We start from the raw sequence: 25,712 nt of genomic DNA, 5'->3' as shown, positions 1-25,712 counted from the left end.
AATGGGCTTTTTAGGCAAATTAAACAAGGAGAATTATGGGAATGTAATTTGTTTCCCTCTCATCTTCTCTTTTGACTCTCCGGTGACTCAGGTTCCTGTTTAAACATTGACCTGACGTCTGCTGGCGTCATCAGCTATTGAAATTTTAAACCCAGTGGAGAGCCTGAATGTGATAGGAGTACGATAGTGGGGGTAGTTTTGGCTTTAATCCCTCTGGATTTTGGAGAGGTCTTCCAAAAAACCTAGAATAAACACTCAGATATTCCCAAAGAGGTGAGTAATGATTCACCGTCAGTTCAGTCAATTTAATTTATTTAATTAAAACAGCAATGTCTGATAATTGAAGTGAGAACATCCATTTGCAATTGCCTGTCAAAACTGTTTCATGTCAAACAATTTGCAGTAATTTAATTGCAAAGTGAATCAATTTCCCGCGTTGACGTTAACTGATGGTGACTTCACCCATACTGGCTGTGGCCCCTAGGTCGCCTTCTTACTGTAGGTGCTGATGCATAATTGCAGACCTGAAGGTGTTTATAATATGATGTGCACGTTTGCTACCAGATTCTAATTATAGTATTTACAGAGCATTTACAGCTGGATATGTTTAAGGTGGAGAGTGAGATTTAAGTTTGGATTTGAAGCTTGTTTGCAAATTGAGATTTACCTGCTACTCGACGTGGTACCTTTTTTATGTGTGAAATGGTAATATATGATGACACGCCAGTAGTTGAGTTCATTTGGTGCAAACCAAGGAAGAAAATAATCCTCAACCTGTATGTCATGAATAGTCACAAACAGAGAGAGACAGCAGAAAAAAAAAGAGGTGTTTTGTATTGTAATGGGACTGGACGTTATTAACTGTGTGGTCTCTATGTTTTACTTACTTTTTATTGAGAAACTGCTAAAAAATGTGAGTCGGACACATACATTTGGTCTTCTTCTTAGTGATCAGGGAAATCACGCACTCACATGATGACTCGCATACATGTTACCACGTGATCTTGCATCTACAAATGTATTGGCTATGTATTGTGCTCATAAGATATTTTGGTTGACAGTTCATAATCAGCTGATGACATTAATACTAGTTCAGCTTTTGAAATCATTTTAAAACCACATATCCGCTATCCTCCTGTGGTTGGTCTATTTAGTTTACACTAACAAACTCCACCAGAGATTTAAGTCCTGGGTCCTGACAAAGCGGGCCCACCCAGAACCTCGTTGTGATGCGGTCTCGGTACGGTGGTTTTGTCTTCAGCAAGGTTCAACTGACAGCTATCGCACCGGCCCAGACGAACCGTACTAAACAGGCAAACACACCAGGGCTAGGTGTCATTGCATCCTTTAAAAGTTAAATGTAGCCACCACATGATAACTATAGTGTTGTACACCAGACCTCTTTTTCATTCATTTTCTTTTTCATTCAGATTCTACCTGTATGTCATTATTTACGATAATAATGATAATAATCCTCATATTCGTGACAGACTCACAGTGGAGTTTTTGACATCTGGAGTGGTGTCTTTCTTTCTGACTTTTTTGAGACTACAAGGAAACATAAATAAACACATAAGGTTCAGTAAAGTGCTGCTTAACGTGCCGTCACTCACCAGAATTTGATTTCCCCACGTGGGCCCATGCAGCACTGACGATGAAGGATGACAGTCAAAAGTCGAAACTATCCATTAATAAGTTACCATTTCTTTATCATTTCTTTTCTTTTCTTTCTCTTACCAAATGAACTGAAACACGGGTGTGAAAGATACCTAAATGGTAAAAACCTTACATCTTGCTATTCCCATTACCTTCCTGGTGCATTTGCTGTTAAATACCATACTAGCCCAAGTATAAGACAATGTTTTGTGAGGATTAGCCATTCATATATTCACAGCTACAGGTTCCATTTAAACGGAGTGAACACCAGCACTTGTTTTACATAGTGAGCCGGAGTGGGTGTTGTATAAGAGTGAGAGCATATAGAGACTTGACGTCCTGCCTCCTCTCCTCTCTCGCATTTATTCCACTGGCATGACTGTGTTAATCAACGGGTTTTTCTCAAAGTCTGTTCTTAACTTTGTGTTTTGAAAAAGGCTTTATTGTGTTCCTGGGTTTTCAGCCCATTTTACTACCGTACTGGACATTAATGTTGTAACACCTAGTCATTTTGAGAAAGATGAAACAATGATTTCGTTTGTGAGCATCTAACAACATCATATCCCATGAGTCTTAGTCACTGGCACACCTGTCCGAGCCTCATGGCAGCACGTTTTCTGAATCGTTCCAGTCTAATAAATGTGTCTGCAGTAAAAACATTATGTGAAACTTTGACTATTTTACTGAAAACCTGTCACACATCTGCTCTGATTTGTAGTGGGAAACTGTTTTTCCGTAATGAAATCATGCAGCAATGGAAAGAAAAATTGATGCCGGATGAAAAGTGATTCTAACCTCCCATAAATGTGTCTTCGATGCAATCCCAGTAGAAACTGATGCTGACGACAATATTGCAACATTTCAAAATGCAAATTCTGTGATATCCTCATCCCTGATAAATATGCAAAGATCATGTAAAGTATATTTTTGACATATATGTACATAAAACACACTTCTCACATTTCCAGTTTTCATTTTATCCCTTTTTATTTTACACAACATAACAACACAGTACATGTTGTTTTTTTTTTTCTGTACAGAAGCTTTCCAGGAGCTTGTGACCAACACAGGCTGCAGTAAACCAATGTCAGTGAAAAGCTTGCGAGTTTTTTAGGTTCTTTTTTTTAATTCTTCCCTTTAAAAAATATCAATTTCATAAGAGGTCCGTAAAGTCTTCATCTGTTTGTTACGTGTTGTCTCAGTTTTTGTCCGTCACTATGTAGAGAAAACATCTGTACTCCCCAGCAGGTAAGAAAGGCTATGTGTGAAATCTCTCGGTTCCTTTGTTTGTCCCCTCTGTCCCAATCCCTCGTTCGTGGAGTCATGGTGGAGTCCTAAATCCGGTTTTATCATCTGTCAGAGGGTCTGTTAGTGCAAAAGAAGGCACCGACTGCTATTCTCTTGCCGTGGTATGGACCCACACTTTCTGTGGGCGTGTGAATGTTAATGGTGTGCTTTTCAGTTCTTCTATGGTTTTTTTTTTCAGTATTTTTTCCTGGAATTAATCCCTTTTCGTGGTATTTTCAGATAAGGTGAGTGTGAAACGGGAAATGACGTGGCGGGCCCATTGTCTTGTTTTCTTTTGTGCTATAAAGTGGAACCAACGAGACAACTCGAGGACGCTACGAGACAAGGCAAGTTATCCACTCGCTGAATGACCGACTGCAGAACAGTTAGGAAACTGTCAAAGTGAAAAAACTGTAAACTGAATGCAGAGAGTAGTGGAGAAACGTTATGAAAAATATAAAAAAAAAAATATGGTTGAAAAAAGAAACAGTATGGTTGCAGAACAGACACTCACAGTCAGTCATCCAGCCACAACTAACATGAACACACATACACACCAAAAACGCACATTCTAAACGGCAAAAACATGTCACAAATGCTCACCCACGCCTTTACCTTCACTCATCTATAAACAAATTCAAACTAACACATACACATAGTCTCACACACGCACTCATACAGAACATAAACAGTAATGGATAAACCAAAATTTATTTTGTGATCGCTGTCTCATTCCAGTTCAAACTGTGCTTTCTAAGATCCAGTCCGAATCACACCGCCCTTTGTCCGAGTCGCCATCCCCATCTTCAGGGAGCAGCATGCCGCTCATTGATTGGCTCCTTTTGTTCCGCATTATGCGCCCCAATTTGGGTGCTCCTCCTCCCTGATGGGACGAGTGAGTCTTTGAGCCTCCTTCACTGAGTGAGTACCTCCTCCTCGCCCTGCTCCTCCCTCCCTCCTCCACAGGGAGAGTCTGGTACTTGGAGGAGGAAGTGGTGGAAGAGCCGGCGCGGGGAGCCCGGCGCAGGATGGGCGTCTCTCTGAATCGGTTGGTGGGGACGGGGCTCGGTGTGGTGAGAGGGCTGGCGAAAGGGGAAGGGGCGAAGCTGGGCGGGGTTTGGTTGAGGGAGGTGGAGTTGTTGCGGTTGGTGTTGAGGTTCTGTAGAGGGGTGGAGGAAGGGAGGAGGGTGGAGGAGGCAGTGGAGGAGGAGGAGGAGGATGGAGGGCGAGGGGAAGAGGGGGGGAGGTTTTCAGGGATAGCCGAGGTGTTTGAGCAAGCTGTCCCTGACTTACTCGGAGCGGGCTTTCGCTTTGGCCTGGGTAGTGAACCGGTGGTGGCGGCGGGTGTCAGGATGCCAGCTTGAGCTCTCTCTTCACCTGCTTTCTCCCGTTCCTCAGCTACAGCTGTTGGGCTTCTGGCTGCCCAAGGCTGGCTGAGAACTGACGTAGTCGTGGAGCAGTCAGGCAGGGAAGAGTCAGACGACTGAGCCATCATATCCTTACCCCCACCTCCCCCTCCTGCTGCTCCGCTCCTTTTCTTTGTGCCTCCCGAGAGGTCGTCTAATCCGATTGAGCCATGTTTAGAGGCGCTGGGAGTCACAGTGCATCCCTGTGACTGCTGCCCATTGGTCTGTGAGTGAACATTGGTCATCGACATTGAAACGCCTTTACCACCCTCCCCAGGGTTACACACCTGAGGAAAAAACACAGGGAAAGAGAGAGGGTTTCATCCTTTTTTTCATACTGAAATGTTGGCATATGAACACTTCACTTATGACTGGGCAAAATGGCAAGAATGTGTATACACTGTATATATATATACATATATATTCATATGTATATACACACCATTCAGCCCCAACATTAAAACTGGTTACTGGTTTTAATGCTGTGGCTGATCGGTGTATGACTGGTGAAATTTAGCTTTGATTCCGTGATGTAATTGTTTAATACCTTGTCAAGCAATGTACCTTAATGACAATGTGTAGAATTTTCTAATTTTAGTCGCCTTTTATACATTTTTTCCATGATGAAAAATAAAAAAAGAGAAAAGACTTTTCATCTTTTTTTTTTCTTGGCATAAATGGACTTCCATATAGGAGTCAATGAGACACAATAATCATGTAGAACCACACAGACTCAACGGAGTTTCGTTGAATGAGGTTTTATACCTTAAATGGCCAAAAATTGTTTGCGAGTCATTGTCCACTGTAATGAACACCATGCATGAACACATTAAATGCAGAGGTGTAGTGGGGCGTATACGCAGGTATATAATTTAGACCGAGGCAGTATATGGCCGCCATTTGAATAATGCCACATTGTCTCACACAATGAAAAGCTCTCTTCTCCTATTCTCTCTCATTTCTGGCCAGAGAGGATTAAGAGCGACAGACAGAGAGACCCACCTTGTAGCGTATCATCAGGATGATGATGAAAACGAGCACCGAGGCCACTATTATCCCTCCAATGATGATGATCATAGTCCCGCCGAGGAACTGGGACTGCATAAAATGACACCGCATGTACTCCGACTCAGTGGTGAACTGCACACAGCCGACCACACGTGTTGCTGTCAGAGAGGTGATGACGTCATCGTAGATGGCCAGCACGCAGAGGTCGTAGGGGGTCCCTGCTGCGAGGTTGTTGACCAGGAAGTTCTTGCTTGAGGGGGGGATCATTCTGTGGATGAAAAGGGGAGGGAGACTCAAGAAAATGCAAATGTTTGTTCTCCGTGAACATCACAATAAGGAGAGGTACACTGGCAAGGGCACGGTTAGGATGCCTATTGGACGAATCATGTTTGAAAAGTATGTATACTCAAATGTCCTGTATATGTACTGTAACAGCTTTTCTGGATGTTCTCAAACCATATTAATTTATATGGCTGGACATCCACCATTATATTTTGGGACATTTTCTCTGCTTGACTAATGTCCAAATTTAAATCCCTTGAACAGCCAATGTGTGTCCATCAACAGTTATAAATCCTCAAAGAACTCGGAAACCCTTCCTGCTCATTATGTTAATTTGCCCTTGGTACAAATCTTTAACCAGCAGTAAACGATGTTTTGGACACTTGGGGAAAGCATAAAAAGCTCAACAATGATACAGTATGACCTTTTCAGTTGATATACTGTATATATCAATAAAGTGAATGTGTTGTAAGAAAACATTTGCCTATTCAAACGCCAATACTCCAGTCCAATATTCACTCTCTTTTAGCACTATTTTTAGTTGCATCCAACTCTTGAGGGGAATGTCCGTCTCTTTAGCTGCTAAATGCTCCACTACGTTCAACAGCTAGTCCCAAGCTTTGTTTATCTACTCCAGCTAGAAGCTAACTTTGTCTATCTGCTGTTTGTGCGCGCAGGTAGAGGACCTTTTAAATCAAAAAGCCCGCAGCATCTGGAAACAACGCTGATGAGAGTGGTGAGAGGGGACCAAAACATTAAAGCTGTGGGCCCTAAAGCCAAAACAATGAGCTAAAAGATTCTGAAACGCTGTGTAGAGTTGAGAGAAACTGCAGAGTTCGTTGATCATTCTTGTCTGTTGTTTGTCACTACGGGTGACTCCTTTAACATACAAGTAGTTGTGTGATCCATTGTTAATATAAACATATTTATTATAGCTGCTTTAAATAGCTCTCTAAAACCCTGCCTACTCACTCATTTTCATTTGTCCTGGGTACAATTATTATGATAATAGCAAACATATTGTACACGCTTTGTGTATGTTCTTTCTGTACAACCTAGATAATGAATTTACCCAGAGGAAAAAAGACTACAATATATTGTTGAAAGAAAAGAATGTAGAAATAAATTTAAAAAAATACTCAACAGGGAAGTAAGCATGAAAATGATAAAGAATCAACACACTCAGCTCAACTGTGTAAGGCTGGCCAATGAATCATAAAAAACAGAAACCCAAAAGACATCAGCAGGACAATAGTTCAATAAAAACATGTATTATTTATTTAAAAGATTAGTATTTATTATTGCACGGATGTTTCTTGCGTTAGCCCTTTCTCAGCGTGCAAACTGTGGTCCAACTAAGCAGAAGTGTACTTTATGATAAAATTCTCAGGTTTCACAGTAAAACACAAAAGGGAAATAGTTTCCATCAATCCATATATTAGTTTGGACAAATACAAAGATACTTTGCCACCCTGAGGTACAGTTGGTTATTCATCACTGGACACTTGTCACATCGACTAAGGGATTTGCACATTTGTCCTTCAGTTTCCTTCAAATGGCTTGTCAGCTTTCCTGGATTTCCTCAGTGAAATGCTAATGAAATTCCTCATTAAATGCAAAGAGGGCGGCTTTTTCACATCTTGCGGCCTCATGTCCACTGAGAGGAGCAGAGGGCTACATTAGCCAGGTTAAGCAGCTGGTTTGGAGTTAGAGTTAAGTGAAGGTTAGGAGACATGTTAAGGTTTAATGGTTAGTATTAAGAGGTAGGGGATGAATGTAGTGGTAGGTCATTAGTGTGCCCTCAGTGGAATAACAGCACAAGGCTGTAAGAGTGTGTGTGAGCATCTATATGATCCCATGAATACTAAAACGACCACCTGAACACTGCTTGACCATGAGAGTTCTCCCCCTTGCTTCTCTTGATGTTATCATCACTAGACTGCTGAACCTTGGCCATACACACAGACACAGACACACACACACACACACACGCACACAAACACACGCACGCGCGCACACACACACACACACACACAATGCAATTATTTTTGTGTTGGGGCACATACATCGACATAGCAGCGTGCAGCTTAATGACAGGAGCGAATGTCACCAGCACTTACAAGCTCAGATACAAGAAGCTACATTAGTATACGCATACATACACAGACAGAGATTAATTTCCACATTATTGCTGTGGCCTTGAGCTTCATTTGTGTGTATGGATCTGTGTGTTGTTGTGTGACACATTAGCTAGCAAAGCATTAATATCTTTGTGTGAGAAATGTGTTTGTTTAATAACTTTGCATGCTCTGCACATTCTACACATACATCTTCTTCTTGAAGGCTTAAACACTGTCAGGCTCTATAACAGAGACCATTGTTTACTGACACATTAATACTGTATCGGTCTGGGATATGGATTTATATGTGTATGGCTATTCACTGAAATCATTGTTATAACATTTCTTGACACTGAACGCCTGTAACTTTTGATCCTTCGATGATTCGGACATTATGGGAGACCTTAGCCACCAAATGCGCGGACACACACAGGCAGATACATTCATCGTACTTAAAGTGACACACACGCACACAAACACACACACACACACACACACACACACACACACACACACACACACACACACAATGCAATTATTTTTGTGTTGGGGCACATACATCGACATAGCAGCGTGCAGCTTAATGACAGGAGCGAATGTCACCAGCACTTACAAGCTCAGATACAAGAAGCTACATTAGTATACGCATACATACACAGACAGAGATTAATTTCCACATTATTGCTGTGGCCTTGAGCTTCATTTGTGTGTATGGATCTGTGTGTTGTTGTGTGACACATTAGCTAGCAAAGCATTAATATCTTTGTGTGAGAAATGTGTTTGTTTAATAACTTTGCATGCTCTGCACATTCTACACATACATCTTCTTCTTGAAGGCTTAAACACTGTCAGGCTCTATAACAGAGACCATTGTTTACTGACACATTAATACTGTATCGGTCTGGGATATGGATTTATATGTGTATGGCTATTCACTGAAATCATTGTTATAACATTTCTTGACACTGAACGCCTGTACCTTTTGATCCTTCGATGATTTGGACATTATGGGAGACCTTAGCCACCAAATGCGCGGACACACACAGGCAGATACATTCATCGTACTTAAAGTGACAATACACGCACACACGCACAAACACGCGCGCACACACACACACACACACACACACACACACACACACACACACACACACACACACACACACACACACAGCAAGTGCCTGTAGTGTCAATGGGACATACAGTATATCTACTCAACCAGGCCTGTTGATAGCAGCTTTATTATTGTTAGGGCTTATTATTATTGTTTTAACAATAAGAATAAACATCCTTGATTACTATAAACTGTAAATTGTCCTCTTTCAACAAAAAACAGAAGAGTTCTGAAGGGGCATCGGCAAATAGCTAATTCTCCAGGGTGTGTTTTCTGGTTTGTGGTGGCGCACGCATGGCTGAGCTCGGCCGGTGTATTATGCATATTTTCTCCTATCACACTGAAGTGATCAATGAGTCCCCGATTCAAAACCAGATTCTTGATTGAATGAATAGAAAGGGGGTGCACTGTTTTCAGGCTCTTACTCAACTGAAATAAGAAATATGAAACAATATAAAAGAAAAACTCCAGTAACGTTAGCTAGTCTCTGTGTGATGGGTACAAAGTACCCACAATATCCACATAGTGCTTCACTTTCGTCATGCAAAACGTATTACACAGTTATTAAATCCAAAATGTGCCCAAGCTCTTGTCTTGTTTGAACATTAACTACAAGATAACTGTAGTTTATATAACCATAAATATATTTGGCATAATAAAACTCATGTTTATGCTGGTGTATTTTATGAATACAGAAATGGAAAAGGTTAAACAGCCACTTGATGAAATGAGATAATAAGATGGATACTCTGCCGGAGGGATAGAACACTATTCAGCCAAAAGATACTCCTTCATTTGATCTTTTGGTGATGCAGAGCGCTGTCGAACAGGTCAATCCAAAATCTCCCAAATGTGTTGTTGTCACTGGCCTCTACTGTATCTGCATTCAATAACAATACTAGGAAAGAAACATAAAGATTGTGGAGGTCCACCTCTGCTGTATTTGTATATCAAGAAAACCCCTTCTTCTTATATCAGTATAAGAGAGTGCTAATTATTATCTCTCTTGGTCAATATCATATGGCTCCATAAGTAGATTAACACAGTGATCGTGTTTGATAAAATCTTGCGCTATCTGGATCTTGATAATTAAGTTTTGTTTTGCAAACAATTGTGATTGAAAACAGTAACAAGGTAAGTTAAAAGCCAAATGCTGCCACACTGGATGTGTTTTGGTTAGAAATCTATGAATGGGCAAAAATTATCTCTGTTTCTTGAGCATTTGTTTGCTGCTTAGCCAAGCATCCAAAGGAATAAATGACATTCTCTCTTTTCTCCACATCAGAAAACTTTGCTTCCAAGAAACCATTAAATACATGACTCCTCCTGGACACAGACCAAATTAGAATGTCTCTAAGCAAAATCCAACCAACTGGATGCTCCGGCCAATGAAACTTGCAGTGCGTAGTTAGTTGTCATTGTGGACGTATGAGCCAAGCTGTCATCATTTATAATTCATAGATACATGGAACAATCAAGATATTGACAATGTTCCACTGAATGCTGAGTTCACAAAATAAATTTCCATACATTTTCAAATCAGTATTTTTATTTATTTATTTTGGTCTTGCATACGATTCTTTCTTGACTCTGTGAGCTGTAGCATTGTGAATTCAGCAAAATGGACTCATTCATTGCGGTTAATTTCTTTGTGTCTGAACTGGATCTTGCTGCCAGTATTTGAAGTCCTACAGTGGGCAGATGATTGCCTTGGCCAAAACTATTACACTAATCTATCTACTCTGCTCTGCCAAGCCCTCAGCCCAGGGCGCCTGTGTGTGTTTCTGGGTTTCATTATAGTTTCATTACACAAGAGATACTGTCTGTGTGCATGGCCCTGTATGAGTATGCACTTGTGTACTTATGTCTACATGTGTCAGCAGTATATGCATGTGTGTGAATTCCATTACAGTAATCTTCTCCTCCCATGGCAGCCTCCTCTTCCCAGCGGCTGTCACTGTGTCTGGCCTTCTGCCAACATTCATCACTGATACACCACTACATACTGGTAAAACCCATACTCTTATTGGGTGTGGGTGTGCATGGATGTGAGCGCGCACGTGTATTTTTTGTGCACGTTAATCAACTGTGGCTTTCCTCACTCCAGCCGGTACAAAGCCAGGAGGCCAATGTGATCTCCATTAGTCGCTCTCAGCTTTTTGTCTCAAGACAAATAATTGCCTCCATGCACAGAACAGTGAACTATGATACCAGATTGTTCTATTTCAGGCCATTTCACTTGATTAAATATTGGAAAAAGCCCACAGGCCACAAACAGACATTATTCTGGGAGAAAAAGGGCATTTTCTGGCAATGATTCAACACACAAGACCAGGGTTTCCAGGTTGACCTGGAGCGGTGCGATAAGGGGCCAGGGCTTCTAATAACTGAGCTGTAGTCTTCAGTCATTGGTTTCCCTATAGCAGAGCCCACTCTGACCATGTGTGACGCACTGGGTGAGCAATGTCAAATGTTATGATATTGACTGCTCTGGGATAGATGTGCAGGGGAATATTGTTTTTGCATTTCATATGGAGAGTGGAGGTTGACCTGTTTTGAACAATTTTTGGTGATTTTAACTTAATATTCATGTATTGTGTTAAATTTTTGTTTTTTTCTTTTGATGACTAAGACTTGCAAACTGAATTTTACAAGCATTATTAAATCTGGTCTCACTTTTTAACTTCTTAAAGCAATACTTGACATTTCGGGAAGTTTTCCTATTGAGAGATTAGAAGATCGATACCACTCCTATTTCTGTACAATAAATATAAAGCTACCAGCTGCTGACTGTAGCCGGTTAGATTGGAAATGGGGAAACAGCTATCCTGACTCTCTCCAGAGTTAGAGAAAATCCACCTAGCAGCACCTCTACATTTCATTTACTTATTCATACAAATACAGAAATGGAAAATCAACATGTTGTGGTTTTACAGGAGTCTCTGTGCTGCGCTATTTATTGGCTAAGTGTAATAACTTCCTGAAGTCTTGGTTCCTGTACGGATTTAACATACAAGATATTATCTGTGTGTTAAAAGCCTGTGCGTTAAAACACAGAGAATTTCTCTACCATTGGACAGAGCCATGCCAACTGTTCCCCTGTATTGCCTTTGTGCAAACCTAAGGTGTCATATTTTCCATAAAGATATGAAAATGGTATTGATCTTTAAATCTTACTCACAACAACAAAGTAAATAAGCATATTTCCCAAAATGCTGAACAATTCCTTTAAGTGTGAAGTCAAAACAAATCAACTTGACAATATTGCCTGTATCACAAAAATGTGTCTGTCATCCTTTGATATCTGACGTATCTGTTTTATTTACACGTTGCATATTACAACCTGAGCAGTAGCCGTAATAAAGTATAAGTAGGGAATTTGTATTTTAGTTTGATATACTGTACTTTCTATTGGTATATGATAAATGGTTATTTTGGAAGAAAATTTCAATCATAATTGAATAATCTACAATTCTATCTGGTGTTGAAGATCATGTGACTTGACTGAAAGCTCCAGTAACAAAATGGACCTCATGGTGAATCTGCAAGGTCATGAATCAAACTCAACATAGGCAAGAAGTCCTTAAAGTTTTCAGAAGAAATTCACCATCTAGAATTCTATGACAACTCTGCTGATGAGGATCATGTGATATGATCAAAATTGCCAGAATAGCTACTAAATGACCCTTGTGGTGATGAAATTTTAATTTTCTTGGAAATGTCTTGGTAAAAAGTGTTGCAAAGAAAAATGAATTTCCATTGCTACGTTTTCATTAGATTATAGCATCTACCTTTGTAATAAAATAACATAACACACCAAAACTCTGGAAATAAGGCTGTCTGCATTCATCAAAATTCTCTATAATACTAAAAGAATAAAGTTAATTGGGTTAAAATCTCAGTAACATCAGTAGTATATTACTGCTACCCACTCTTGTTAGAAGTGTTTGAATAGAAAAACATTGTAAAATTGCATAGCAGTCTTGCTCAAACAGGAGAGGGACCAAAATGTGGGTCACAGATATCTAAAAGTAGGTTGTCCAATTATTTCAGAAAATGGTATTCAGTGCTTCTGGCTAAAGCCTCCCATGCTACCGCATTGAAAACTAGTCTAAAAGAAATAGCCTGAAACATGGAAAATTTGTCAGATAAGCCAACAAAATAGCAGACAAAAGCAGTAATGGGTTTTAAAAAACTTCTCTTTACCCTGCACTTTTTAAATGTGTTATCATACTGCTTCTTTTTGCTGTTTATATAATGCATACACTAAACAGTATCATGAAATTTTCATGAGTCATTTCTCATGTTAATTTTATTAACAATTAAGAAAACAATCTCACATGATAACGCCGACTACTGTAAAGCACACAATTACCATCAAACCAGTAAGAAAATAACTGGTTTCTAAGCACAAAGTGAAGAGGATTAATGGTAGTTCAACTTCTGCTCCATTACTGCTGACCTCAAAGCTAATGTGGCTTACACAGCAGATGGCACAATGCCATGCTAATAGGTCTGAGTCTCTCAGGCAGACAGAAAACATTCCAGAAGCTAGCTTCTTATCTTTGTTTTACCATGCATAATACCCCTGATGCCAGAGCTAATGGTTAACAAGCACCACACAGCTTGTAGTCAGAGGTGGAACAGGGATTTTGAGCCCTGAGCAGGTGGGCTTTGCTAACCCCTCCCCATCCATTTTTATTCATTAAACCATTTTCAAAGTCAGACTCGGGGAGAATAGTTTTGGACTTGGTGAAAAAGTAAATATTAGCTACCGAGCTGGTGGATTATCAATGATTCCAAACTTTTATTAATGTAGTAATGAACCATTCCCACTGATGGTAACAACTTTCTTTAATTTTAGGAAAATATGTTTCTCACCAATAAACAGTTTAAAACTATTTTAACTATTTTACCATTTCAATTACAGTTGCCTAATTGGTTTCAAACACACATTGCCACCTTATTAGTGTAGTAGTATTATTGTTTTCCTCTTAATCATCCTCACATACTGAAACAGCTGAGAAGAAAAATAGCTCGAAAGATTAGCTCCTTTATGTTGAAATATTCCCTGTTAGAACTCTTATCACTGAAAATAGATCATACATCAAACATTGGTGTTGTTTGTTTTCTCCTTATCAATTCATATTAGACTCTTTCAAGGTACGCAGGATACAGCTGCCGTTTTGAGCGTTCTAACAAATGTGGTGTAATGAATTACTGTTGCCTGTAAAAGAATTAATAAAAGATCTAATAATCTAAACTAATTATGATTTTGAAATTGGTTTAATGAATATCAAGTTACTCTCACTGATAACTTGACTAGCACTACAGATCTAACTGAGCTGCAGTTCAAAGACATTTACTTACACAGAAAAGACAAAAACTTACAGCTGCTGTAGTCAATATTTTTATATTAACAACAAATGCAATGACCATGTGTAATGTGAAAGCTTGTAGTGTCAAAACCCACAGAAAATTATTACAAAACTCTATAGATTCCCTCGGCTCAATGGAACATTTTAGCACCTTAAAGTTCATTATTTTGGTTGTATGGCCCACAAGTTTAATGTTTTGGTTCACTCTCACAGCTTTCATTATCATCATTTCCAGCAGCCAGCTTTTTTCAACAAAAGAGCTCTGATAAACCCACTGTACACCACCTGCCAAGCACCAAACAGCAGACAGACAAAGTTAGAGGCTAGCTGGTGAACATAGTGGAGCATTTAGCAGCTAAAGAGACAGTCAGCAGTTAGTCGGGACCAAAACAATCACATTTCCAAAGTTGCCAGAACCACTACTCCAAATGAATGCTAATGTTGCTCCACGTCAACTTCATAAGGTATATGTCAATGTTGTGTTTATAGTTTGTAGCACTGCCCCCAAATAGCCAAATATCAGTTAATTCAGTTAAAAACATCTTCATTTATACGTTGCTGAATACCCAGCTAAAATTGATTGGACTGGTATTTAATGGCCATTATGGTAAAGCATACAGGCAATTAACACATGCAATAATCTTCTCTTGAATGAAAGCTACCAGCAGGGGCCCTAGATTTGTCAGTTCCTAATTCCAAAACAAAAGCAAGGAGGCTCCACATTTAGCAAGATCTCATTACTGCTGAGCTCAGTGAAAACAAGCAACGCAAAGTAGATGTCAAAGTGCCATGCAGCGAAAGCTGTCCCAGAGGCAGGGAAGACATTTAGCTGGGTTCAGACCTCCATCTGCCCAGCTCAGCTCCATTCCTCCAGTTTAGCTGAGTCATCTACATCTATTCTTAATGCTGTGGTTGGCTCCTTCCAAACTTTCTCCCTCCACACTGTCATTTCCTCACTAATCCATTCTATCTCTTTATGTCTATGTTTGCTCCTTCCTTCAGTCTTACCTTGCTTCCTCTCTTTCTTCCTGTCCTTCATTTCTTCTGCCCTCCAATCTCTGTTGTTCCCTCTCATCTGACTGAAAAGGGTCCTCTAAATCTTCATGTTTTGTTTTTCTCCCTCTATCCCTCCTTCCCTGCTTCCTTTACTGCCTTTTATAAGTTGTCCTTCCCTTCAGATTCATCCTTCTGCTGTTTGGGTAGTTCTCCCTGTACTACTTGCCTGCATTTAAAACCCCATAGACTACTTACAACAATAACACTGTTCCGTTAGGCCCGAATTATGTTTATGGTGCTATAAAATCAGAATTGGAACATTACGGTGTGATAAAGGCAGAGGTTTTTTTCACGCTTTAAACACAGCTGAGCCAAGTGTTATTCCAGGGGTGTGTGTGTGTGTGTGTGTGTGTTGTTGTGTGTGTGGCGAATTGCTTGATGTGTAGTTTTTTTAGCAAATGGCAACCAGCCACTGTAGCGCGATGGGTCTGCTTGAATGGAAAACAACTGCTGAAAGAACATGGAGGAAAGAAGAACAAAACAAAACCAAACAAGACCACAGGCGGAGCAGATGATGACTAGGGTAGAGGCAGAATGGGTTTTCTGTGTTCTCAAGAAACTTAGTAAATGTCGAAGTAGAGTTTGTGCCTTATGAAAGACTATAGATTAAGCAGATACTGTATTTTGAAGCTGTAATGTCTGCATGCCTGTAGTGGATGAACTATATTCTACCTTAAATTAAGCCTTAAATTAACTAAATTTGTTTAGGGCTTATGTTTATGCATATATTGTAAGCATGGCAAAGAGTATTTCAGTATTTTATTGATTCATTTTCAAAGCTCAGTTTGGTTTTGCTCTTGGTGATGTCAACCCTCTCATTCCTTATATAGCAGCCCACTTGCAATGATCCTCATTTCTGCACTTTATAATGATCTGAGGTTTAAGCTGTCTCTCTAGCATTTAATATTTACATTATATGTATATGTATGTAAATTTTGTCTTTGTAAGTTTTTATACTTTGATTCTAATTCTAATTTTAGATGTTATTGTAATTATTTTTGCATCCAGTGTTAGCCTTATAACACAGCCTTAAGAGTACGTCATCCTGTATTTTACTGCACATACTGAATGAGCACCTGACAAATAAAACCTCAAAAAAACTATAATACTGAATAACGTAATAATGGCTTCAGCATTTCTTCTCCAGAATATTATTTGTAGCAGTGTGGATAAGAATTTGAAACACCATTTAGAGCAGTGGATCCCACCCTGGGCGGTTGGGAATCTCACAAGGGTTCACAAGATGAGCATAAATGGCTGAATGAGTAGGAAATAAGAATAAACTAAATTTTACTACACAAAACTATGTTTATTTTTCAGATCTTTCAACGTAAAAAACAAAAAACAAAGTTGCTTCATTCTTCAGTCTGAAAAAGGTAAACCACTCTTCAATTGAACTACTCAAAACTCAGAAATTCGACCTGTGGCAAGGGACCACAACGACACTGTTTTGCTTTTAGAAAAAAAAAATGTTTTGCTTTTGACCAAAAGGTCAAAAAACCCATAACCCAACCCAAATGCTGGTCCCTTATTTGTAATCTAAAGAAAACTGAACAGATACCATTATCATACAAAATTAAGTATAGCCTATAAGCAAGCTATATTCCACCCATCTGTCTTTCTTCCTTTCTCTGTTCAAGGCTCAAAAATCTTTAAAAGTCTTTTTAACCATCATCATTTTTTAATTATTCATTGACTAAACAATAGATATGTTCATTTTAGAATTTGGGAATTCATTCTTTCTATAATCCCCAAATGGCTTGTAATCACCCAAACCCTAATTAAGGGCAATAACTGGCTCTACATCTTAATAAGAGCACATTCTGCTTTGTTGCTGTTTTATCGATGTCAGTGCCAATGCTGGTGGTGAGTTTTGCTATCATCATCGACATGGCTGTGAATTGTTTAATATAACCAGTGAGGTGTAAAGGCCAAAGACTGCATGTGCCGCCTGTGCTGCGATAGGTCATGTGCGAAAAGTCATCACATTATTTCATCGACATCAGCTCTCCCTTGACCTGGCCCTGAAATAAGGAGTTAACCGACGAAGCTTAGTAAGGGCTATTTGGATGACTCAATTTAGTTCTTTATAGTTTCCATTTAAAAAGGAAAAGAAATGACGTTTTAAGAAGTTTTACAGGAAAAAGAAAAAGATCCGAAGGTCCATACGCTGAAAAGATACAGTGAATAAATTATTGTAGTGCTCTGGATTAGTGCCTTGAAGTAACAACAAAATTGATTCATATCAACTTCGGATTGACTGTAAGGTTATCTTAACTTTTCCTTGACCACAATGAAAGGCTGAGCAGTAAATCTTGTGGAGGAAAATTTCCTGAGAGAAAACAAGTTTTAAGATAAGATAAGATATTACCAAAATGCTGCAGAAAAACGGAATCTCTGGCTGAGTCTAAAGAATTTGGACTAGGGCTGAACAATTTGAGGAAAATATTTAAATGCAGGTGTGATTTTAATTGCAATTATTTTCTATAAATGAAACGACAGGCCTGTATTTGTAGTCCAAATAAGTTGTGGTCTACAAAAGTTTGTATCAAGTATATTCATCTTGATAAATAAGATGAAATATGCAGTTGCTTATTCAGGATTTCTACAGTGTTCAATCTGCAGTGTTCATACAGAGCCTCTGCGTGAAGTGACTATTAATATTTCTTGTTTGAAAGTCACAGAGCACTGTTAAAAGACTACGAATACAGGCAAAAGTATCCCAAAGAGACATAAAATGAATGCAAAACTACCATAAGGAGATGCGAAAGGACTTAAAGAGACGCAAAACAACTTCGAAGAGACAGAATTACAAATGACACAGCTGCAGCGCCTAAAAAGGAGAAGTGGTATGCCTTTTACTTGACAATGCCCAGAGAGCCGCTGTCTCGAAATCCATCTATGCCTGGACCCAGATAAGAAGCATAAAAATTGTGGATGAATTAACCAAATATAAATAATTATTTTTTGGCAATTTAAGTTGGGGCTAAAATGGACATATTATCCATTATGAGTTTCTACCAACTGTTTCCAAACAGCCAAAGGTTATAAGTAATTTAATTGTCTATGGAAGGCAAGAAAAAATGCTCAAGACCTTTGTAAATGAAATTTAACACTTTTTAATAACTTCTAAGGCCTTTTTGAGGGAACTGAAATAAATGCCTTTTGAGACATTTCATGGTCTACAGAGACCCTGTTAATGTTGAGGTCTTCCCAGGGTTCAAACCAGTCAGTCAGAAAAAAGGTCGACTTCTGAATGAACTTGGGTAGCTCTCTATGGAAATTTAATCAATTTACCTCACATTTAAGGCATTACATTCCTGGTAGAATTAACATTACTCAGTGATATTCAATGTTAATCATGAGATTCAAATGTGTTGTATTTACCGTTGAAACGGTTGCATTGTTGGCCAGTTATGGTAACGATGACAAACTGCCAGTAAGACACATCGTGACACTGGCTCATTACACGACTGATGCCTTCCAATTGAGATAGCAATAAGTTAACACTACGGTCGACGGCCCTGCACCAAAGCTGTCCTTTCAGTCTTCACAGACTGAAAGGACAAGCTACCTCAACGGCCCCAATATTGAAAGTCCAGATTCATTTTCAAAAGGTGATATGATGTGCTTAAACCAAGCTTAAGTGGGATAATTTGACAACCCTGATAACTGAACAACAGTACGAAGACAGCCCACACTTAATTTCATCACGAATGATTCAGATGGATCCTTTGTTTATCACTGCTAATGACTGATAAAAATCGAAGGGGAGCATCCCAGAAAAAGTTTGAGAACTACAGGTATAAGTAGACATCTGCCTGTCTAAATTGTCCTTGAGCAGGACACTGAATCCCTGTCAGTTCCAGGAGTGCTTTACTGCAGCTAACCCTGACCTCCCTGTGGAAGGAACCGTGGGTGGGGTTTCCCTGCATGGATCAATACAGAATCAAGTTTTACAACTATTACATTTCAGACATACAGCAAATTTCATGCCCATGAGATCAACATAGCCAGGAAGATATGCCTGTAAAAGCTTTAAGCTATCACTCACTTTTCCATCTGTGTATGCAGAGAGCTGAATTCACAGAATGGAGGAAACATACAGAACCACTCCTACACCTAACAACATTTTGTTGAGCACATGGGGAGTAAAGTGCAGAAATGTCAATGTGCGGCAAATCAATAAGCTCTCATTGAACCTGAAAAGTAAGTGGTCTGTCTGTGACAATAGGACCAGTTTTCCCCTGTCTGTCATTCTCTTTCCCTGCCACTCTCACCACAATTCCTCCCTGTCATTCCCCTATGTTTTCCACTCACCTTTACCTTTCTCCCTCTTTTCTATTCTCTTTCTCCCTCCGTCCCTCTTGTCTTTCTTCTCTGTGTTTGGGTAATGAAAAGGCAGAATCAATGAGTTGCTGCTTTGTGTCAGCAGAGGTGTTGGATAGAAATCAATCCGCTATCTAAAAAAAAAGAGAGCTGCAGAATAACACGTAGACAAATGACTTCACCACTTAATTTTGGAAAAAAAAGAGGAAGGGAAAGCCAGAGGAAGAGGGCAGGATGAAAAGACAGGAAGAAAGAGAGAAAGACTTTGAGTGACGTGACAGGGATAGGAACGATCGGCGTGGGTAGTGAAAGACACTCGAATCACTCCTCTTCTGTGCCCCCCCCCAAGGAAGCTGTTTGTTTTGTCGCTGTCATGCTCTCTAACTTAATACTTTACAAGTATTTTAAAGTCTCGGGCTAACAGTATAAACGCGGCCTTTTGTAGGAAGAAAATCCTACGAATACACAAAGGCTTTAGTGGGCTTTGTGAAAGAATGAGGCAGTAACAGAAAGAGATAGATAGATAGATCTGATCTTGATGTGATGTGATCTACGATGTTATCTTTGCAAGACAGACAACTATAAATCCCATCGGCACCATCTCTTGATGAGGCATCCTCTGAACGGGGTTAAGTACTAATGAATTATGTACAGAGATTAGGAATAATATGAAAAGCCGATAATACCAGCACATTCTCATATAAATGATCTCTGTGTGTTCATTATATATTGGTGTAGTCACAGAGCTACAAAGACTTTAAGAGATCAAAGATCATCAACTCATAGCTCATAGTAAAAAAAAAAAAAAATCAGTCTTCAGAGATTAATTTCATAACAACCTGTGGCATTGTCATCATTGTGACCCAGACGGTCAGTCCCAACAATCTCCCAGCTCTCCATGATGATGCGTACTGATGAAGAATGTATGGGGCTTAGCAGCGATATGAAAGGGAGATAATGCTGGCAGATTTCCCTACGAAGGCTCTCTGTGTTTGTTAATTCCCCCATCTCACCAGAATAAATATTTAGCTCAAATAACAATCATTCCCAGCGAGAGCGGTCTAATCTTTGTAATCCTGAGCAAATGGCAAAAGTCAAGAAAGACTAGCAGAGGTCTCCCTGTCAAGGCCATCCTGGTGGGTCAGCAGGTGAGGGTGAGCTGCATTGTTTTACCATCTTTGCTGTCCATCCATGTTTAATTTACAGGATCAGAGCGTTGTAGCAGCCTCGTAGTGCTCTTGTAACGCCCTGTAAGGTGTCTTTGTAGCACCTGTGTATTACCCTTGCAGCACGCTTGTAGTGCCCTCACAGTTCCCTTATAGTGCCCTTGTAACACCCTTGTTGTGGCCTTGTAGTGACCTTGAAGTACCCTTGAAATAATAATACAGCCTGCGGGACCCCTTGTAGCACCTATATACCTTTGTAGTGCCCTTGTAGTGCTTTTGTAGTGCCCTTGCAGCTCTCTTGTGGCACCCTTGTAGAGCCTTCCTAGTACTGTTGTAGTGCCCTCAGACTGTTTGCCTATTTGCCTTACATTCTCAGTTCATTCCAGTTTCGTCTGTGTTCTGTTTCTATTCCCTGTAATCACATTTTTCAACAGGATCATCAAAGTTAGATCTAATCTACCGTAATCTAATCTGTACAGTTCAGACTTGGGTAAATGTCTACCTGCACACCGCGTAAACTGTCTGACTCTGAAATAATGAATCTGTCTGACTTACCTGTACACCAGTGAGTCATCCTGGCTCCCATTGTACTGAATCTGGAACATCCTAATGCCTGGAATATTCCTCTGGAAGTTGAACTTGATCAGTGCTGTTGATGAGGTGGCCTCAGCTGTCACCACCCTCTTATCCACCCCGCCCTTCACGTCACCTGTCACATTGCTCCCGTTGGCTCCGCCTCGGGTCGATGTGGAAATGTCCGACGATCCCGGATCAGGTTCCTGGATGTTGGTGTTATTGGAGATGTGAGGGAGTTTTATAATAACAAGGTCTACTGTTTGGTGGGCTTCACCAGCAGGGTTGGAGGAGATGCAGGTGAAGGAGCCGGTGTCTTTCACAGTACTGATGACGATGTCCAGGGTCCCGTTTGTGTAGACGAGTGTTCTGGAGGAGTTAGACACCAGTTTGCCCTCCGGAGAGATCCAGTGGATGGCTGGCTCTGGGTCACCTCTTGCCTTACACCTTTAAGGAATGAAAACCAGTAGAGTGGAACTTATTGGAAACAAGACAGAACTGTACAGTAAGAGCAGATCCCTGCTTGTTGGTAGTTTGTGGAATCCCTCCACTTTCCCTCTTGGAATCCAAAGTAGGAGGAAAAGAGTCTGAACAGTTTCTACTGTGTTGACGGAGCACATATTCTGTAAGTTACAATATAGAATGTATTCATTACAGCAAAGATCTAGAAATAAATTACATTCCTAGTATTTTTTTCATTAATCAGGTATATATTAAATAAGTACAGGGTACACTGTAAAATGCCTTGTTATATCTGACCAACTGTCCCAAAACCCAAAGATTTTTAGTTTAAATAATCTTTACATTTAAGGAGCCTTTAAGTGAGTAATCGATTATCAAACTATTTGCCAATTAATTTTCAGTAGCTGCCTAGAAGACTGACTAATCGATTAATCGACTAATTGTTTCACCTCTAAATGAGTAATTATGTAACTACAATAAACCAAGGAACTACATAGTGCCCCTTCCATAAACAATAATTTAGTCATGAAGCAGAGATGCAGATAGATTTTAAAGCCTTATGACAACTAATACATAGATTGTGCAAAAAGGAACACGAGTCATGTACGTTAAATATTGAAGAACTCAAGAAAAATTTGTGTTCTTTTCATACTTGTTGATCTCTAACGATGATCTTTTGTAGGTGTATGACTGAATTGAGATGGGTGCAAAATTCATTTTTTTCGTCATCAAAATTAAAAGTTGTCAAAAATAAGGTGCACATGTGTGAGGGTCATTGTGACCCATCTCTCTTTGTGTAATTACAGTGTAATGAATGAACGAAGTGCAATGAAGTAAGACAGAATAAGTGCTAAGAGAAATGTAGTACATTTTCAGGGGACTTTGCTGCAAGGTCACACTGTATGCATTCTCTACACATGGGTGACAGTGCCCGGCCATGTATATCAGAGGTATTACCTTATACCCAGTTATGAGATGGTAAAACAAAGGCTGGGTAAACTATTAACAGTCATTACCGGAAAAAAAAACAATCACTATCAACACCTAATCGTGTACCTCAACACTTTTTTTGGCTTTTTCCATTTTTATTAATTAAAACGGATGCTGCAAAAGATGAAAAATGTTTGATAAGTTGACCCTCTGATAATCTCCATTTATACAGATAAGGAACAGCCAAGAAAAGAAAGTAATGACATCTCATAGATTTCCTTTGACGACATTTTCTAATTTTCATCATATTTCCACATTTGAAAACATAACATCTATCATGATTTGAAGCATGTGACCAATATATATGCAAATGAAGTATTCATCATCTCTCGGACCTGTTGTTTTGATTTAGCTTCATCCTCCTTAAATTTTTAGTGTAAACCCCTGTCCTTTGCTTCATTGAACAGTAGGGCGTTTCCTGTATCCTTGAGTGGCTTATAAACAGAATACACAACCACAGGAATTACAGTGTGTCTATGTGTGTGTTTGTGAGTGCTGAGTGGTTATGGGATGATGATGAAACCTATTAAAACTGATTGCATGTATTCATACTGTTTTCATGTATTTCAGATAAGAATTTATACTGACACCTTAGTGCAACTCGCTGCCCTTCAAGCACCCTCATCTCATGGGAGTATCTGGTGATGAGGGGGGGTTCACACAAGAACTCCTCCTCAGGGATGGACCAGAAGTATCGACCAGAGAGGTGTTGAGGTGAGGCGCATGTCTCCAGGTCATCCTCCCTGTTCAACCGTCTGAGCCACAGTAACTCACAGTTACAGTGTAGAGGGTTCCCACCAAATGACAGCTGGAAGGAAGAGGGGGTCAGGACTCCTGATGTGGCCAGGACCTGGTAGTGTAAAACAATGATTGCATTTTAAATCTCTTTACTAGTCACGTATAATGTTATTTTCCAGTAAATCCTGGCCCTACATTCAATTCTGGAGCTGTCTAATTCAACCAGTTCCACCTGGCCAGTTGACTGTATAATACCTGCCTACTTTTTCCCAGTAACGGATGAGGAAAGGGATAAAAATACAAACTACATATTTTCCCTTCTTTAAACTGTGGCCTGCTGCTTTTCAGAATTGGATAAATCACCAAGGCCAGAAACCATGAAATACGATTTAAATGTAGAAGAAAAAAGCTTTCATTAGAAGAAGTTTCAAAACTGCTTTAAACAGATATACAGTGATTTGTCACTAATATGGAAGTTGCCCTATTGACTGCCATTCATATAGTGGCTCTAGTCTCTGCCATTAAAATTAAGTGGCCAGTTACATCATTTGCTGTAATGTAGTTTGGTGCTTTTACTATGTTCTACCCATGTAAACAAACTGTTATGGTAAAGAAAACATTAGAAACAAAAACATTTCTTGAGTTATAAGGAATGCAAAAAGTAAAATGATTTTTTTTCCATCATCAATTTAAAGCTTGTTTGACCAAAGTGTTTGTTGGGTTGGGTTTGGGTAAAGAATACCTGTGCTCGTTGAAAAAGAGGGTCTGGTGGTAGCTTTTGGAGTTTATTGGAGGTGACGTCCAGCCGATTGAGTTTCTGTAGCAGTGAGAAGGTTCCTTCTGGAATAAAGTCCAACATGTTGTGGTCTAAACTCAACGTATGGAGGCTGGTCATTTTCTGTTGGAATGGCAGAGAAAAAAAGAGATTTTTATTATCCTTTGCCTTACATAAGGATGTTTTCTGATTATAAATGAGTTAAGGAGGCGTTAAGGATATAGGAATATGGACAAAAACAGTTTTAATACTTCTTTTGGCTTCCCAGGTTGCAAATTCCTGCTTATTGTCACTGTCCTTTCAATCTCTCACTTCAATCCTTGATGTAAAGTGGTGATAAAAATGTTGAATTTGAATTTGTTAAACTGGTCTGTGTTGTAAATGTAAAGTTTAACTGCAAACAACAAGGCCATTATGTGGTTAAATAATTTTAGAAACACAGTAACCTAATACAGCAGCAGAAGTGTTATTACAGTTGTATTGGAACTACTTAGCCTTTTTAATGTTGCAGAAAATTTTAGGAAGCTGATCCAAAGAGACTGTGACATTGAGATCAAATAAAAATTGCCTGTTGACTGACAAAAAGCAGTAATTAAATTCTAACTGTCAGCAATGAAAACGCATAGAAATGAAAGAATCTCAAGTGAGACAATCAAGGACACCTCATATAGGCTTAGTGAATTGTCTACTAATGGCCTCTGTTCTGTCCAAAAGCATCTTTTAATTTTATTTCAAAGAAATGGCCAAAAAGGTTTTATAGAAATTTTATTGTGCTTGGGACTGGCTCTATTTAAAGTCCTCCAGCCAAATAGGTTTTTAAAGGCTGGTACAGTTTAAAGAGATCCTGACCTGGATGGCCTCCCAAGGAATAGAGTCCAGATTATTGTAACTGAGGTCCAATTCTTCCAGCGCCAGCAGGTCATTGAACGCTCCCTGGTGGATCAGCACCAGCTGGTTGTTGTTCAGAATCAGGTGGTGAAGCTTCGACATTCCGCTGAATGTATCATTGCCTATCCTCGTCAGCCGGTTACTGTGAGAGATTGAAGGAATACAAATCTTTTTATAACATGTAGATCTTTGCAGCTTTGGACATAAAGTACAACACCTAAAATGTATGAGTCTATTTCAAGCCATGCCTGTTAAGGTGTAGGGCTCTGAGGTTTTCCAGATCAGCAAAGGCATGAGGAGTGATGTACGAGATGGTGTTTCTGGATAATGTCAGGTCTACCAGCCGTGTCATGTTTGCAAAATCTTTCCTCTTCACACTGTGGACATGGATAAGCACAGTTAAATTAGACAAGAAACAGACATAGAGTATACCATCTATGATATTCCCTCCAGCACTAGGTCTAATGTTGTTTAAAGTTTTGAG

At 39.6% G+C, this 25,712-nt stretch overlaps 1 protein-coding gene across 1 annotated transcript in view; it reads right to left on the bottom strand.

Moving 5' to 3' along the window:
• Positions 1 to 2,624: 2,624 nt before the first annotated feature.
• The window catches only part of lrfn5a (leucine rich repeat and fibronectin type III domain containing 5a), a 42,285-nt gene continuing 19,197 nt past the window's right edge, over positions 2,625 to 25,712 (bottom strand). Inside the window, exons 3-9 of the mRNA XM_040137456.1 lie at positions 25,477 to 25,605; positions 25,190 to 25,370; positions 24,308 to 24,463; positions 23,418 to 23,677; positions 21,358 to 21,822; positions 5,352 to 5,625; positions 2,625 to 4,636 (exon numbers count right to left, since the gene is read on the bottom strand). Coding sequence (XP_039993390.1) covers positions 3,683 to 4,636; positions 5,352 to 5,625; positions 21,358 to 21,822; positions 23,418 to 23,677; positions 24,308 to 24,463; positions 25,190 to 25,370; positions 25,477 to 25,605 — 2,419 coding nt within the window. The 3' untranslated portion in view covers positions 2,625 to 3,682. The remainder of the gene's footprint in view (positions 4,637 to 5,351; positions 5,626 to 21,357; positions 21,823 to 23,417; positions 23,678 to 24,307; positions 24,464 to 25,189; positions 25,371 to 25,476; positions 25,606 to 25,712) is intronic.

The sequence above is a fragment of the Xiphias gladius genome, chromosome 10, assembly GCF_016859285.1.
Source record: "Xiphias gladius isolate SHS-SW01 ecotype Sanya breed wild chromosome 10, ASM1685928v1, whole genome shotgun sequence".
NCBI classification, from domain to species: domain Eukaryota; kingdom Metazoa; phylum Chordata; class Actinopteri; order Istiophoriformes; family Xiphiidae; genus Xiphias; species Xiphias gladius.
This window is presented reverse-complemented; position numbering and strand designations above follow the sequence as displayed.